Source organism: Apodemus sylvaticus, chromosome 21 (genome assembly GCF_947179515.1).
Source record: "Apodemus sylvaticus chromosome 21, mApoSyl1.1, whole genome shotgun sequence".
Lineage (NCBI taxonomy): Eukaryota > Metazoa > Chordata > Mammalia > Rodentia > Muridae > Apodemus > Apodemus sylvaticus.
Window position 1 is genome coordinate 6,190,100 of NC_067492.1, and position 17,004 is coordinate 6,207,103.

Consider the following 17,004-nt stretch of genomic DNA (forward strand, 5'->3'; position numbering starts at 1 on the left):
CAGCTCCCTCAGCTTCGCACTCCGCGTTCCGGTCTGGAGGCGTCCACCCCGCCCCTGCCGCCGAGGCCTCCCCCGCCCGGCGCCATGGCCGCTGCGGCCGGGGACGGCGCGACGAAGCCACTGCAAAGCGCCATGAAACTGGCCAACAAGGCCATCGAGCTAGACACCGGCAACCGGCCCCGGGTGAGGCTGGGAGGGGCGCGGCGGCCGCAGCTCCGGGAGGCGCTTGGCCCGTGGTGGGCGAGGGAGGGAGGGCGTGTGAGGGGATCGGCGCCTCCGACGCGCGCGGCGGCTCTGGGACCCCGCCCCGAGGCTCCGGGCCGGGAGGCTACGGGCACCGAGCTCTGCGGGGACCTCGGACAGCTCAACTCGCACAGGGCCCCGGGTTTACCTGTGTAATGAATCGGTGTGAATAGAGGAGGTTCTGCTTGCAAAGGACCCACATCCAAGATGTGGATGACAGATGTGTGTGTGTGTGTGTGTGTGTGTGTGTATTCTTGACAAGAGTCTGTGTAGATTTAATCCAGAAAATGACCAGCTGTTGGCTCATTCGTGATGCTGCTGCTGTGTTGCCTTCAGAGGTCATTCGTAAAGAAGCCCAGGCACAAAAGGGGTGTGGCCTGTCACTGAGAATGAATGCTAATTAAAAGGATGGCAACCGGGTGGAAAAGCCAGCCGGGCCACCCAGAGAGGAGGGGAAGGATCACTGGTTCTCAGTGCCCCAACTTAGTTTTCTAGGGCATCCTCACAAGACCAGTATCCTACCTGAAACCCATTTTATCTGAAGTACTGAGTTAGTTAAAGGTGGGTAATTTGACAACGAATAAAACGAAACACATGTAGACCAGAGTGCATTCCGTCGTGAGCTGTCACAGAGCCCAGGGCAGAGGGGTCACGCAGCTGAAACCTGCAACTGGGTATTCTAGACTCCTTTGAGCAGAGGGGATTCTTATTCTGGAGTCTGGAGAATGCTCTTTCTTCACCTAAGCCAAAAATCGAGATTGACAAATGAGTCCATATCCTCCTCCTCAGATTTCAGGAAGTGCTCTTCATAAGACATGGAAAGACTACTAGTCTTTGAGTCGCACAGGAAGGGAACTTTGTCACACGTATTTTACAAATGGTATTGATTCTGACGCAACTCCCCGTCAGCTCCTTCATGTGGTGGACAGTAAGACTGTGTCCACCACAAAGAGGAGAGGTGTGTCCATCTGGGAATGCCTCAGCCCCATGTTGAAGGAAGAAATTCTTTTTGCTCTTGAGTGAAAACATTTTTTTCTTCAAGTCTAGACAGTAGGGATACCGTCTCCGTCCTAGCTAGACCATCACTGAACCCTAGAAGGAAATCTGTCAGAAAAAAAAGAAGCAGGCACTGTTGATCCTGCAGTTTGCACAGGGGCACCCACCTGGTGGGCAGGATGCAGGCTCTTGTCTCCAGGAGCCTGACCACTGCCATTCTCTCCCCCACATACAGGAAGCGTACGTGGCATACCTGAGGAGCGTCCATTACATCTCCCAGGTGTTGCTTGAAGACGTGGAAAACACTACAGGTATGCCTTCAGACTTGCTGCTCCTCTCAGGATGGCAAAATGGTGGGCCCCTCCCATGCCCTCACCTGCCAGCCGGCACCGCGGGTGTGTGCACACGAAGGGGGGAGGCCATCTCCTTTTCTGCCTTCTAAGATTGTCCAGAGGTGGTCTGTCTCTTTCCAACATGGTCCTTATCATTAGCATATGATGTCACAGGGTAACAGGGTGGCACTGAGGAGAAATGCTCTGGTCAAGACGCTGCCTCAGGCAGTTAAGAGCGAGTTGCACAAAAGGAGGGCCTGGCCAGCAAAAGTACATTTAAGAGTCCTGGAGGAGGAAGTAGTTAAGGCAGGGTCTTGTACATCTTGGACGGATGTGGAAGGGAATTTTGGGAACCTCCCAAGCTCTACCCAGCATTGGAAGGAGCAAAGAGCCTGGGTATCTTTTGAAAGAGAAAGCAGCCAGACTTGCTGGGGTCGATGGTGAGCTGCTCGCAGCAGGGGATGTTCCAAGAAGATGAGGAGTGACGTCACATAAGAGGAGAAATAGTGAATTCTACTGTGCTACTAGGAATGTAGTTCAGTTGGTAGAGAGTTCTTGTCTAGCATGCAGGAAGCCCTGGATTTGTCTCTGGTGTAGCATAAATTAATGTGTTAGTACAAGTCTGAAGTCTTAGCATTTAGGAGATGGAGGCAGGAGAATCAGAAGTTTGAGATCATCCTCAGCTATGTAGTGAGTTTGAGGCCAGCCTGGCCTACATGAGGCCAGTCTAGGATACACGAGGCCAGCCTGGGCTACACCAGGCCAGCCTGGGCTACACCAGGCCAGCCTGGGCTACATAAGGCCCTGCCTCAACTTTTTAAGAAGTATAGAATTTCTCTATGAACATGTAAAGTCTGAGGCACAGCAACCCATGGGACATAGGAACACAGGGAGAGCGTCAGGACTGGTCATGCGGTTTGGGGGCAGTGGTGGGAGAGGCCTGGGAGTGAGAATGGAAACCAATGAGGGCATCCCTGGTGACTATCTGGTGGCCTGGGATAGGAGGGGATACATGGAGTCAGGGGGTGGGGTGTGACTCTCACTTAGATTCCTACCAGAGGGGTAGTAGAGAGACTGAAATGGCCACCTATGCAGGATTTCCAGAAGAAACTTAAGGAAATAGTATCTTAGAGGATAGAAAAAAATTGGAACGACCCGCCATCTTTGGCAAAAGGCTGGGTGAGGAGAGTCTAGGGAAATCTGGGTGTTGAAATGGACGTGGAATGAGGAGGAAATGGAGTTTATGAGGCATTTGTTGGAAGAGGGAACAGGAGAGCGGGTGCAGGAGCTGGGAGGACTTAGCAAAGTGCAAAGAGAAGATGTGTATCCTGATAGACGCGGGCCCATGTGGAGAAGGGAGCAGCACAGACACCCGTGGGTCACCCGTGGGAGACACCGTGGAAGGAGGACGTGCTCACAGTGGCACCTGCAGGGGGAAAGTCTGTGGAGCAGGCAGCTAGCAGGTGGTCGGCCAGGAGACTCCATAGCACCCGTGTCTCGGTGCAGTAACCATGAGGGCTGCATGGCTGTCCCCAGAGGAGCTGTGATTACAAGCAGGCCCGACACTCGGGCGCTGGAGAAGGGCAGATCAGTGTGATGCTTGGCTGCCGGTCACATGTGCACACCCTGTGTGGAGCTACGGTTCCGAGACGAATGTGAGGAGCTTGCCTAGCATTTACAGTTCCTTCTTCTTAGTCAGAATGTGAGTCACCGCAGAAGGACTAACATCCCCCGTGTTCCTTCCCTAGAAGCTGGCGAGACTGTGCCCCCTGAGACCTCGAAGATGCTGAAGCTGGCTGAACAGTGTCTGGAGCGGGCCCAGTCAACAGCTACCAAACTTGGTGGGTACCCAAAGAAGAGAGCTCTGGGGACCTGCTTTGTGGGCTGGCCCCTAGCCTGCTGACCAGGCTGCTGTGCATGCCTTGCAGGGAGAATCTGCCTGAAGCCAGCCGTCCCTGCGGCTCCTCCCGCGCCCTTGCCAACCAGCCGGCACCGCCGAGTGTGCTCAGATGAAGGGGGGAAGCTCTCTCCGTTCCTGCCCCCCGAGATCTTCCAGAAGCTGCAGGGGGCGGAATCACAGAACTCTAAGAAGTGAGACGGGCAGTGTGGGAGGTGTGCTAACACTGTAGGTGGGCTGGAGGCTGAGCACAGTGAGTTAGTTTCCCTTGGAGCCTTTGGTTAAAGTGGTTCCCAAAGTAGACACACCCCCTGCCTGACAGAAGCAGGTGCAAACTCTCTTAGGAAGACAGTGCCTTGTCTTTCAAAAAGTGAGGGGCAGACACGGCCTTGTAGAAAACAGAAAGGATAGGGTGTGATGACAGAACAGAATGGGAAGATCTCAGGTAGTTACCAGACACGGGCCAAACAGCATTGAGCTTTGTTTAGAAATACAAAGTTTGAAGAAACCTGAACAAGAAACTATAGAGTCAAAGCTAGCAAATAAAAAATGAAGGCAAGCCGGGCATGGTGGCCACGCCTGTGATCCCAGCACTCGGGAGGCAGAGGCAGGCGGAGTTCTGAGTTTGAGGCCAGCCTGGTCTACAGAGTGAGTTCCAGGACAGCCAGGGCTACACAGAGAAACCCTGTCTTGGGAAAAAAAAAAAACAAAAAAACAAATCCAAAAAACCAAAAAAAAAAAAAAAAAAGAAGAAGAAGAAGTCAAAGTGAATAATTTCTGTGAATATGGGATATCCATAGAAATAAATAATAAAAAATGAAAAATATAATGCCAAAATTTGTTTTCTAAAACTAGTTAGGGTATCTGACGCCCTCTTCCGGCCACCTTGAGCATCAGGTACACACTGCCCAGACAAACATGCAGGCAAACACCTAGCTTAGTGGTAGAGTGCTTCCTTAGCGTGCACGAGGCCCTGGACTGGATCCCTAGTCCTTCGTGTAGTCCTTTATTGTGGAGGTGGAGTCAAGAACATCATGGGTTCAAGTCCACCCTGAGCTACCTATTGAATCTGAGGCCAGCCTGGCCAGAGGTGGTCGGATACACCTGCAGTCCCAGAGCTTGGAAGATAAAGGGAGGAGAATCCTGAGTCACAGCCTGGAGGATCAAGTCTCACATCTGCCTGATGGACCTGCACCCACTGCCCCCCAAGGCCCACCAGTCTGTGTGCAGATTCAGCCCTGGGGCAGATACCCCAGTAGCCCCCCAAGGCCCACCCGTCTGTGTGCGGCTTCAGCTCTGGGGCACATACAAACCTCAGCTTCAAGATGGACTCTCACCTCAGTCTTCTCCGAGCCCTTTTGTCTGCTAGCTCTGGAAGAAAGCACTTGTAGCTGAATAGACACGTCTGTCCTTTTGGTGGGTTGCAAATGAATCTTGCTGTGTGGCCCCTGTAGTAACCTCCAGGAGTTCCATTTTATTGCCACAGATCTATAACTTATTTCTATAAGTCCAGATGCCCTGCTTCTCTTGAGAAGCCCCAAGTCCTAGTATTATAGATACTTGTGTTTGGGCACCAGATCTCTAGCCTGCCCTAGATCAGCCTCCTGCCTCACCACCATCTTTTTCCCTCTTGGTCTTAGAACAGGATCTAGAGGGTGTGGGGATGGTTGCTCAGGCCTCTAGAACATTCCTGGGTTTCCTGTGCATGGAAAACGGCTTGTTATTATTTTTAGGGAGCTGACACCACTGGAGAAGGCCTCCCTACAAAACCAGAAGCTGAGGGCCACATATGAGGCCCGGATGGCCCGTCTGGACCCCAGCCAGTCCATGCAGAAGACATCACTGGTGAGCAAGGCCCAGAGAGGAACTGGTCTGCTCAGAGAAGGGTCAAGTCAGTTGAGGAGCAGGCCTTACTTCCTCCTTTTTTTCCTTAGACCCTGTCTCTACAGCGTCAGATGATGGAGAATCTGGTGATCGCCAAAGCAAGAGAAGAGACAGCATCCTTACAGGGAGCTAAGAGTGAGGTCTTGAGCTGAGGGTGGAGAAGGGCCAGGTGCCAGGTGGGTGTGGGTAAGAGCCAGGTCTCAGGTGGGTGTACAGAGGAGCCAGGTACCAGGTGGGTGTGGGTAAGATCCAGGTGTCAGGTGGGTGTACAGAGGAGCCAGGTGTCAGGTGGGTGTGGGTAAGAGCCAGGTGTCAGGTGGGTGTACAGAGGAGCCAGGTGTCAGGTGGGTGTACAGAGGAGCCAGGTGTCAGGTGGGTGTACAGAGGAGCCAGGTGCCAGCTGGGTGTACAGAGGAGCCAGGTGCCAGGTGGGTGTACAGAGGAGCCAGGTGCCAGGTGGGTGTACAGAGGAGCCAGGTGTCAGGTGGGTGTACAGAGGAGCCAGGTGTCAGCTGGGTGTACAGAGGAGCCAGGTGCCAGGTGGGTGTACAGAGGAGCCAGGTGCCAGCTGGGTGTACAGAAGAGCCAGGTGTCAGGTGGGTACAGAGGAGCCAGGTGTCAGGTGGGTACAGAGGAGCCAGGTGTCAGCTGGGTGTACAGAGGAGCCAGGTGTCAGGTGGGTGTACAGAGGAGCCAGGTGTCAGGTGGGTGTACAGAGGAGCCAGGTGTCAGGTGGGTACAGAGGAGCCAGGTGTCAGTTGGGTGTACAGAGGAGCCAGGTGTCAGGTGGGTACAGAGGAGCCAGGTGTCAGGTGGGTACAGAGGAGCCAGGTGTCAGGTGGGTGTACAGAGGAACCAGGTGTCAGGTGGGTGTACAGAGGAACCAGGTGTCAGGTGGGTGTACAGAGGAGCCAGGTGTCAGGTGGGTACAGAGGAGCCAGGTGTCAGGTGGGTGTACAGAGGAACCAGGTGTCAGGTGGGTGTACAGAGGAGCCAGGTGCCAGGTGGGTACAGAGGAGCCAGGTGTCAGGTGGGTACAGAGGAGCCAGGTGCCAGGTGGGTGTACAGAGGAGCCAGGTGTCAGGTGGGTACAGAGGAGCCAGGTGTCAGGTGGGTACAGAGGAGCCAGGTGTCAGGTGGGTGTACAGAGGAGCCAGGTGTCAGGTGGGTGTACAGAGGAGCCAGGTGTCAGGTGGGTACAGAGGAGCCAGGTGCCAGGTGGTTGTACAGAGGAGCCAGGTGTCAGGTGGGTACAGAGGAGCCAGGTGCCAGGTGGGTGTACAGAGGAGCCAGGTGTCAGGTGGGTACAGAGGAGCCAGGTGTCAGGTGGGTACAGAGGAACCAGGTGTCAGGTGGGTGTACAGAGGAGCCAGGTGTCAGGTGGGTACAGAGGAGCCAGGTGTCAGGTGGGTGTACAGAGGAACCAGGTGTCAGGTGGGTGTACAGAGGAGCCAGGTGCCAGGTGGGTACAGAGGAGCCAGGTGTCAGGTGGGTACAGAGGAGCCAGGTGCCAGGTGGGTGTACAGAGGAGCCAGGTGTCAGGTGGGTACAGAGGAGCCAGGTGTCAGGTGGGTACAGAGGAGCCAGGTGTCAGGTGGGTGTACAGAGGAGCCAGGTGTCAGGTGGGTGTACAGAGGAGCCAGGTGTCAGGTGGGTACAGAGGAGCCAGGTGCCAGGTGGGTGTACAGAGGAGCCAGGTGCCAGGTGGTTGTACAGAGGAGCCAGGTGTCAGGTGGGTACAGAGGAGCCAGGTGCCAGGTGGGTGTACAGAGGAGCCAGGTGTCAGGTGGGTACAGAGGAGCCAGGTGTCAGGTGGGTGTACAGAGGAACCAGGTGTCAGGTGGGTGTACAGAGGAGCCAGGTGCCAGGTGGGTACAGAGGAGCCAGGTGCCAGGTGGGTGTACAGAGGAGCCAGGTGTCAGGTGGGTACAGAGGAGCCAGGTGTCAGGTGGGTACAGAGGAGCCAGGTGTCAGGTGGGTGTACAGAGGAGCCAGGTGTCAGGTGGGTGTACAGAGGAGCCAGGTGTCAGGTGGGTGTACAGAGGAGCCAGGTGTCAGGTGGTTGTACAGAGGAGCCAGGTGTCAGGTGGGTGTACAGAGGAGCCAGGTGTCAGGTGGGTGTACAGAGGAGCCAGGTGTCAGGTGGGTGTACAGAGGAGCCAGGTGCCAGGTGGGTACAGAGGAGCCAGGTGTCAGGTGGGTGTGGGACGGTAAGTATTCCCAGCAGTGAGGCACTGTCCCCTCAAGAACATGGCCTTAACCCTCCCTCCACTACTGGGAACCTAGTTAGGCTCTGGCCTCCTGGCCTCCCCAGCACTAATTAGCTGCTCTCCACCTTCACGTCCGTCTTCTTGAGTAAACCCCTTCCTTTAACTAATGGCTGAACTCATCTTTGGAAGGCAGAGGCAGGCTTACAACTACCTAGACCCTAGGGACATCAAGTGTATTGGAGAGCATGGAGCAGACGAGGCACAGGGCAGGGGAGGAGGCCCACTCAGGTCACACACTACCGGCCCCTTGACTCTGTTACCCCAGCTGCAGCGGAAGATGGAAGAGCGCCGCCTGCGCCTTCAGGAGGCTGCCAACAGGTGTGTCTCCTCCCTGTCTCCTAGGCACACGCCCGTATGCCTGGAAGGGGCTCCCTGAGCCTGTAGGGCCACCCCTGTTCCCAGCTTGTGTTCTTCCTCAGGAGGTTCTGCAGTCAAGTTGCTCTGACCCCAGAGGAGCGGGAGCAGCGAGCCCTCTATGCCGCCATCTTGGAATATGAGCAAGACCATGTGAGTCGACTCCCACTGGTCCAAGCAGAGGGGTGGCAGACTTGGGATCACACAGGCCTATAGGACTTGGTTCCTTCCCACACCCCAGGACACCCCACACAGCCCTTGCACGCGAAGGGCCCCCCATCGTGGAGATCCGACTGTGCTTTCCTCCAAGGTCCTCTGTCCTGCAGGACTGGCCAAAGCACTGGAGAGCCAAGCTCAAGCGGAGCCCGGGGGACCTGTCACTGGTGACCAGCCTGGTCTCCCACTTACTCAGGTATCCCTACAGAGCCCATCCCCTACAGAGCCCATCCCCCTACAGAGCCCATCCCCCAGCCTGAGTTTCTCCCTGCCAGGCGATGGGTAAGGAGGAAAGTGGGAGATTCATTAGAAAGGCTACACTGGGCCAGGCAGTGGTCGCACACGCCTGTAATCCCAGCACTCTGGGAGGCAGAAGCAGGCGGATTTCTGTGTTCAGGGCCAGCCTGGTCTAGAGAGTGAGTTCCAGGACAGCCAGGGCTACACAGAGAAACCCTGTCTCGAAAAAACCAAATCCAAAAATCCAAAGAGAGAGAGAGAGAGAGAGAGAAAGGCTATGCCAGGGAACGTGGGGGCAAAGGGCTCCTGCAAAGGGGCCTGTTGTGCTGATAGGTTTTCATTGGCTTCCATTACCTTCTCCAGATCGTGTGGGTCACACTGCACTTGTGATACTCACTAGCAGGGAATGTCAGAGAAGTTACTTCAAGGAATTCTGGGATTTTTTTGTATAGGCAGTGTCACAGATGAGGATATAAGGCCCAGGTGACTGAGACCACTGAATATAAATTGAGGTCAGATTCAGAAGCTTCAGGCTAAGAAGTAGACTGAAGCCCTGCCCAGCACTGGGGGGGGGGGGGGGGGGGGCCGCTATAGTACTCGTTCTTGCTGGGGTGAGAAAAATGGGTGGGCACGACAGGTGCCTGCCTGGGCAGACGCCTGAGGGCTATGTTGCCTGCTTTGCCCCTTGCAGCCTTCCTGATCACCCAATCTCCCAGCTCCTGAAGAAGCTCCAGTGTGCAGTGTACAGCGCCCTGTACCCCGTCGTGAGCCGGGCTGCCGTCAGTGCTGTGCCCATCCCGGGCAGCTGCTCCCTGCCCCCAGAAGCCAATGGCCTCCTGGCCCCTGGGAGCCGGAGGCTGCGGTCCTCTCAGAGCCTCTACTGCATGCTTTGCCCCCCAGAGCCCAGCACAGCCCCAAGAGCTCTGGATGGCCCTCCGTCCACACCCTCTGTCCCCGCACTCCACTCAGAGCCCCTGGACAGAGAGGCAGATGGCAGCCCAGCGGGGCCCTCCTCACCCCTGCTGGATGCTCTGTCCCACCTGCCAGACAAGGACAGCTCCTTTGAGGACCTGGAACAGTTTTTGGCTCTGTCTGAGCCACAGACCCCAGGAGCAAAGAGGGAGCCCTTGCTGGAATGTCTGAAGAGCACAGTAAGGGACATTCACAATGCCATCGGTGAGCCTGCAGGGACCACACAGGACCTGCTCCAGTTGCATCTGCCAGCCCTCCCTCAAGTGCAACTTGCTGCCCGGGACAGCAAAGATCTGTTTACCCACCCACAGGAGCAAGCTTTCAGCCCAGAAGAGCAGGCCTAGTCTACCTTAGTGCCCCGGAGAGTGGGTGGGGCTGGGGTGGGAGCTTAGGGTCGTGGTGCCTTTGATCACAAAGGTGGCCTGGCTGCGCCCACTCTAAGGCTTCTAGACGTTGTAGGAACCAGTGAGGAGCTCTGAGCAGCCTGGGCCTTACTCACTGTTCTAAAGTCCCTGGGCTGTGTGCACATTGAGGAGCCAGGCCTTTCAAAGGGGGCCGTCCACCCCTCCCTTCCCAAGTCGGCCCCAGGGAAGGAGAGCCCAGGATGGGAGGGGAGGTGTGAGAGGCTGAGCAGGTAGGGCCCGGGGGAGCCCGCCCGGCGCCTGCTTAGACCCTTGCGCAGCCGTCCCACAGCAGGGTCTGGTCACAGGGCACCTTGACTTTGGCCTTAGAGCTCTGGAGAGGTGGGGGCAGGCAGGAGCACACTTGGACGTTGCAAACTCTGCTCCTGGCAGATAGACTGCTCTCGCTGACCCTTTTGGCCTTCGAAAGCCTGAATACAGCCACCTCCAAGGACCGCTGCCTGGCGTGCATCGAGGAGCCATTCTTCTCCCCGCTGTGGCCCCTGCTGCTAGCCCTCTACAGGTACTGCCGCAGCCTGGCTTACCACGCCCACGGCTGGAGCCGCCATCCTAGTCTCCAGTGGCTTGTCTGACCCCGAGGCCATCCTCGGGCGTTGCAAGTTTGCAGGTGGCTAGCCCCACCTGTCCGTCTGGGGACAGTCAGAATATTTGCTCGAATACCCGAGCAGTTCTTCTAGGATGAGTGCCAGAATCCCCAGCCGTAACCCTGCATGTCCCTGGAACAGTGTGTCTATGATGGCTGAGCCTGCCCTCTCTGCCTCAGGAGTGTGCACCGTGCGCGGGAGGCTGCCGTGAGCAGGAGCATGGAGCTCTACAGGAACGCACCCCCTGCAGCCCTCGGCATCCCCACCAAGCTCCTCCCGCGCATCCCTGAGGCCCAAGCCTCCGCCTACCCCTACTGCACCGCAGCCCAGGAGCTGGGGCTGCTGGTCTTGGAGAGCTGCCCCCAGAAGAAGCTGGAGTGCATCGGTGCGGGGACATGAGGGGCCCAGAGGTTTGAGAGGTGGAAGACGGGGCCACGCCTTCCCTGCTAGCCACGCCTTCCCTGCTAGCCTCGGTCTGTCACTAAGCAAACACACAGGACAGTGCCCTTCAGCTTTCTCCAGTCCTGCGTTATCAGGACAGGCTGGGCAGTGCTAGGAGACCACTAGAAACAGTACAGTCTCCCTCACAGCAGGTCCTTCAAGTCTTCCTGCCCTTGGCAAATATTCTTTCACTACATCACACCCACTGAAGCCATTTTTCTGTTCCACAGTGCGGACTCTGCGGGTCATCTGCATCTGTGCAGAAGACTACTGCCGTGCCCAAGAGGCCGGGCCTGAGGGAGGACCCCAGCCCCCTGCTGCTGCCATGTGAGTTCCGAGGGAGGCAGTGTCTGGAGCTGTACTAACCAGTATGTGTCCCTGCCCTGTGACTGGCCAGAGGACCCTGGTGGGCCTGCTTCACTTAGCAGCTCCAGAGCACAGCACCTCAGAGTACAGCTCATATCTACCAAAGGCCTTGATGGAGACAGGGCAAAGAGAAGGGCTCCCACCTCACAGCCATGTGTTCCAGCCCATCCAGACAAGCCGCTATTGCGGTGTCCTCTGACGAGGCCAAGAAATCCTAGGGATCCTGGGTCCTTGGTAATCTGGTGAGACTGAGAGCTACTCTCTGAGAAAGACCTGCCAGGACCCCCAGGAACACTCTTAGAGGGAGCAGGGAAGGTGCACTTTCAAAGTGAGACCCCTTTCCTGAATAGATCGAGCATGAGGGCTCCCTGGCACATCCAAGATGGGGCGGGTTCTTCCCACACAGCCTCAGGCTCTGCGATGCTGTGAGCCTACCTACCCCCCCCCCCAACTCAGCTGCTAACTGAGTCCTCTGACCTGGAGTCAATGTCCATCATGTCCTAGCATGAACTCAGACCTTTGCGCCTTGTCCAAAGGACCAGAATCAGCCTGGACGCCTGCTGGCAGACCGAGGGGCTGTGACCCTGGCCTGTACCTGGAGCCCACAAGTAAATATTAGAGCCAAGTATGAGGTCACCTATGAGGAGTTCAACCCAAGAGGAGGGCAGACACTTCTCAGCCACTCTGAGGTTGGGTTACGATTCCATCCTCACCTCAGAACCTGCCTCCTGCTGTCCTCTTTACCTGGTTTATAAAAGAGTTCCCAGGCTGTGTTTGCAAATCACAGCCTTCCCCCAAGCCACCCCCAACAGGGGGGGCTATCGTGTCCCTGTGGGTGACAGGACCCTGAGCAGGTGCAGCAGGTGTGTGGGGCCTCTTTAGCCCATGAGGAAGAGGTCAGACTCAGGTTCCAGCTGCCCCCTTGCTTCTTGGTCCTATGTTCTTCCAAGAAGCTCTGGATGTGTACCCTACCTAGTGCTGCTAGAGTCTCCTGAGATGGGCCCAAAGGCTAGTACAGAGGTGACTATCCTCCAGCCTCAGACATTGGCTCCTAAGCTTCCAAAAGCATGTAAGTCCACAGCCAAGTAGACAGTCAGAAGAGACTAGTGTATCCTGCTGCTGAGTTATTTGGGCCCATGGCCAGGAGATCTCCTGGGCTGTTGGGGGATGGGGGTACAAGAACTGTAGCCAGCCTGGCCACGGTGGCCTCAGAGAGCCAGAGCAAGTGTCCTTGGCCGCACTCACCTCCTTGCCTTTGCCCAGCAGTGGTGCTGATGACTTGCTGCCCATACTGTCGTTTGTGGTGCTGAGAAGTGGCCTCCCCCAGCTGGTGTCAGAGTGTGCGGCCCTGGAGGAATTCACTCATGAAGGGTAGGAAAGAGCCGGGAAGCGGGCGATTAGGAGGCTGGTGTGGGAGAAGGGTCTCTGGGGAAGACCTGGGGACAGGGCAGCTGTAGCAAGGACAAGGGCACCTCGCCCCCAGAACAAAAGCAATGGCTCTGGTAGGCCGTGGGAGCTACAAGGGGCTTGCAGCCCATCGCTTTTGGACAGCCGTCAGAGCCGCCTGTGCACGGGACAGTCTTTCCTGCATGCTCTGCAGCCTTCAGGAGACCCTGTGCAGGAGCTGAGGTCCCCTGAGCAGCATCTGCCTAGGGAAGAGCAGTGTGCACTGCAGGGCCATGGCAGGACCAGGACTGGCAATGGAGAAAGGCCTGCCCTGACCCAGCTCTCTAACAATGTGACCTGTGGCCATGTCATTGGCCAAGCAAGAAGGGAAGATGTTGCCCTCCGGAGGACTAGGCTGCCTGTCTGTCCTCTCAGGCGCCCCGTCCTTCCTCACCTCACACAGGTACTTGATTGGAGAGGAAGGGTACTGCCTGACATCACTGCAGAGTGCCCTGAGCTATGTGGAGCTTCTGTCCCGGGGACGGCTGGACAAGTAGTGGTGGCTGGACCTCAGACCAAAGGAGCCGCAGGCCCTCCAGACTGTACTGTGTACCTGGCTTGGGGACACCGGAGGCCAGCCTGCTGTGCTGGCACTCTATAGCTCTTGCCCACCTTCTTTACATCTGCCCTGGAGGCCTAGGACATGGCTATCTGAGTCAGGCCTGCTCAGTCTTGGGCCTGCCTCTCAGGCCCCATAGGAGAAATCTAGCTGCCGTTCCCTGGGGAGCTGCAACACTGATGGGCCTCCAGCAGACCTGATGGCCCTGACCCATTCTCGTGGACACTAGGCAGCCCCTACTGGGTATCGGCACGGAAATGGGCATTGGGAGCCGTGCCAGGCCAATCTACTCTTACACTCCGCTAGTCTCCTGAGACAGCCCAAGTCGGTGTAAGCCAGCTTCTTGCTAGTAACAAGTGGGCTGGCTTTACACTGCCCCGGGGGACTGGGTGCAGGTCATGGGGGGCTGCTGGCTATTTACCAGGCAGAAACTGCTGTTTGCTTCTGCTGGCCCGGGTGTCACTGCTCAGGCCTGGGATATGAGCCTTTCTCCTACCGAGATGCAGGACGTCCTGACCTGGGCTTATCTTGGATGGGGACAGTGAACTATGTTCAGGACACTAGCTAACACACACAGTTGTACAGGCTCTTCAATGTCAGAGTCTAAAGGTCAGCCCCTAGACTGTTCTGTCTCCAAATGGCCACCAACTCAGCCTAAAATAAAGAAGCCACTCCATCTAAGTCCATGTGACTTGCTCACTTACCTACCAGGCAGGCAGGACTTGAAACACAAACAGCCTCTGCCACTCTCCCAGAGATCACGGCTGACAGGGTAACGAGGGGCCACAGCCCAACCCAGAGCTCTGCACAGAAGCAGTTTCTTCCCAGGGCTGTTTCCAGCTAGGAAAGTGTGGACTTCCCCATCTGGGATAGCAAATGTCTGCAGGGTATCATTAGGAGGGCTAGCATTGAGTCAGTACTGTAGTCCTGAGCCCACAGCAGTTTCCTGAAGGTGTCTGAGTAATCTTCATCCTACTCACACACAATGGAATGTCCCACAGTACCATCCCACATGTAGGGACACATAGTAATGCCCTTTGATTCTACTGGGGCCCAAGGGTGATGCTGGCATCCAAACACAGGCAACATCTTCCAGGGAGGCAAGCTGCCCCAGCCAGGAAAGGAAGTACCCATGGCTGTAAGGGGGTGAGTGGCAGGATACGGGGTTTCCAGTCCCAGACTAGACAAGTAGTGGGGTTGTTGGAGACTCTTGGAGTAAAGCTGTATGTAACTGTATTTGGGCATTTATTGAACACTTGTGTTCCAAACCTACAAGGAAAGAGAGTGCATGCATCCCTGAGCCTGGTCAGCTGACCTACCTAAGAGGCCAGGCTACAAATGGTGCAATAGAAGCCTGAGACCATGACACCAAAAGCAAGTGGTGGGCCCAGGTCAGCCTGGCCAGGACAACAGTTCCTGGGGCACTTGACCTCTGGAAGTGACCTCTGTGGATTGGGAATGGGCCAGGAACTCTGGCACTTTCTTCCCACCAGCATCAGGAACAGCCAGGCTAGTGCTAACTTGCACTGTCGCACCCTGAGGAATTTCAACCCCATGTCCAACTATTACTGAGGCACGAACTTGTGTCTCAGCTGGGCCAGAGAAATGGCTCAGCAGTTAAGAGCAATTGTTCTTAACCAGGTTTCAGTTCCCAGCAACTACATCTGTACCAATTCACGACCATCTGAAACTCTAATTTTAGGAGATCCATGTGCTCTTTGGGCCTCATTCATGGGCACGTGAGCACCCATACACATAAAAAATAAAGGTTCAAGTCAGGCATGGTGGCGCACTCCTTTAATCCCCCGCACTTGGGAAGCAGAGGCAGGCAGATCTCCGTGAGTTCAAGGCCAGCCCGGTCTACAGAGTGAGTTCCAGAACAGCCAGAGCTACACAGAGAAACCCTGTCTCAAAACCCAAATGAATGAATGGATATTAAAAAGCCGTGTGTTTCAGCTGACTTGGACTCGACGCCGCTGGCTCCTAGAGACTCATGCTCTTGGGAAGTCCTTGGATGTGAATGCCAGGGAACTTTGAGGGAACTTTGAGCTCTGTTAGTGTTACCTGCTGCAGACTTGGGCTCCGACATTCAAGTCAGTTTTAAAGCCCCACTTCACGGAACCATGGCTAATAACGCAAGTCTTCATTCTGAGAGCACCTGTAGGGTTCGGATAAGATTAGGACATACATGGGGCACACCCTGGGGAGACCACAGTGCTGCTCCGCGGACCATAGCACTAAGAAGGGGTGATTCGTGTGTAGGTGATAATCCTCTGTGTGTCATTTTTAACTGAAACTCAGAATGCAGAATTAACTTTGCCTGTGAATTTCTTATAGACAATTAGAAAACATTTCAGCCAATACTCTATTGCTTTTCTAGTCTTTATACAAATTTTGTTCTTTTTGAAAACACACACACCAGGTGTGTGTGTGTGTGTGTGTGTTTAGCCCTGGCTGTCCTGGATGGAACTTCCTCTATAGACCAGGCTAGCCTTGAACTCAGAGATCTGCCTGTCTCTGCCTCCCAAATGCTGGGATCTAAGGTGTGCCCTATAACCCATCCAGCTGACTGCCCTGCCCTCTTTAAAGACAGGGCCTTATTATATTCAAGGATACTCCCTAGCTTGCTTTACTGCGAGGATAGCCTTGAATTTCGGATTCTCCTGCCTGGTCATCAGCTACCTTCCAGCTGAGAAGTGCACCAGCCCTGCTGTCATTGAGTTATGTAATGTCCTGAGTGGAACCAGGCTTTCTACATGCCAGACAGGCACTCTTCCATCTAGCCCTCAGCCCCAGCCGCCCACAGGAACTTAACCAGCCAGCTGTCCTCCCATATCTGCTGCCGCGGTGTTGCTTGTGAAGACGCTGTCTTCAAGGATCGCCTGTGCCTTCTGAGGCGTGTGCTTATTCTACACACAGCTTCCTTGGGTCACTATGAGCTGGGTTCTCAGCCATGACCCTTCCTGCTGAGTTTCCCTCTGGCTCACACCAGCTGACCTGGTTTTCTGAAGATTGCGGTTGCACATCCACAGACATTGCCTGTCCCAGCCTCTGTAGGGATTTCCTTGGCGTGGTGTTGACCCTGCGCCTCCACCTTGACCTCCAACTTCCTCGGTTCTGGCAGTGCCTGGGAGATGCCTAATTTGAATTCTTTTACTCCGGTGCTTCTTACCATGGGGCCCGGTCTGACTAAACGTGCCCTTGTCCTTGTGGAGTGCCAGCTTGTCATTTGTGGCTGGCTGAAGGAGAGAACAAGCTGTGTCTTTGGGTTAGTCCGTCGACATTTCTAAGCTATGGTTCCTCCATAGAACATGAAGAGCAATCTTTCCACTGAAAATCCTGTATAGTAACAAGAAGTAGCCCAAACCCAGAACTACAGAAACAGTAACAACTGCTACTGTTAGCTATGTACAGAGGGAAAAAAATCACAGTAACCAGACCCAGCAGGTGCGTCATGCCTATAACCCACACTCCATAGGCAGAAGCCGAGGAATCAGGTTCTAGGCCAGCTGAGCTACACAGAAAAACTCTTTAATAAGGAAAGAAAAAATTCTAACTGGCATAAAAGACGTTAAAAACCACAATCAAGAAATTCAAGTTGGACCGGGTGGTGGAGGCGCATGCTTGTAGTCCCAGCACTCTGGGAGGCAGAGGCAGGTGGATTTCTGAGTTCGAGGCCAGCCTGATCTACAGAGTGAGTTCCAGGACAGCCAGGGCTATACAGAGAAACCCTGTCTCGAAAAAACAAAAACAAAAACAAAACAAAAAACAAAAACAAAAAAAAC

General features: G+C 55.3%; 1 protein-coding gene across 1 annotated transcript; it reads left to right on the plus strand.

Moving 5' to 3' along the window:
• The first annotated feature begins 2 nt into the window (after positions 1 to 2).
• Positions 3 to 13,900, plus strand: Vps9d1 (VPS9 domain containing 1). The gene is made up of 15 exons (XM_052167207.1): positions 3 to 183; positions 1,475 to 1,550; positions 3,320 to 3,412; positions 3,500 to 3,662; positions 5,202 to 5,313; positions 5,403 to 5,465; positions 7,888 to 7,940; positions 8,042 to 8,129; positions 8,303 to 8,388; positions 9,121 to 9,605; positions 10,196 to 10,325; positions 10,587 to 10,792; positions 11,079 to 11,175; positions 12,481 to 12,585; positions 13,064 to 13,900. Exons 1-15 carry the CDS (start codon positions 85 to 87, stop codon positions 13,155 to 13,157), a joined length of 1,950 nt encoding a protein of 649 aa, XP_052023167.1. The 5' UTR covers positions 3 to 84; the 3' UTR covers positions 13,158 to 13,900.
• The last annotated feature ends 3,104 nt before the right edge of the window (positions 13,901 to 17,004 follow it).

Bases quoted from the DNA above. Each gene is read 5' to 3' on its own strand.
- Vps9d1 (XM_052167207.1), top strand. From the start codon at position 85: ATGGCCGCTGCGGCCGGGGACGGCGCGACGAAGCCACTGCAAAGCGCC. The intron at 7,941-8,041 runs GTGTGTCTCCTC...GTTCTTCCTCAG, and splicing joins CTTCAGGAGGCTGCCAACAG to GAGGTTCTGCAGTCAAGTTG. The intron at 12,586-13,063 runs GTAGGAAAGAGC...CACCTCACACAG, and splicing joins GAGGAATTCACTCATGAAGG to GTACTTGATTGGAGAGGAAG.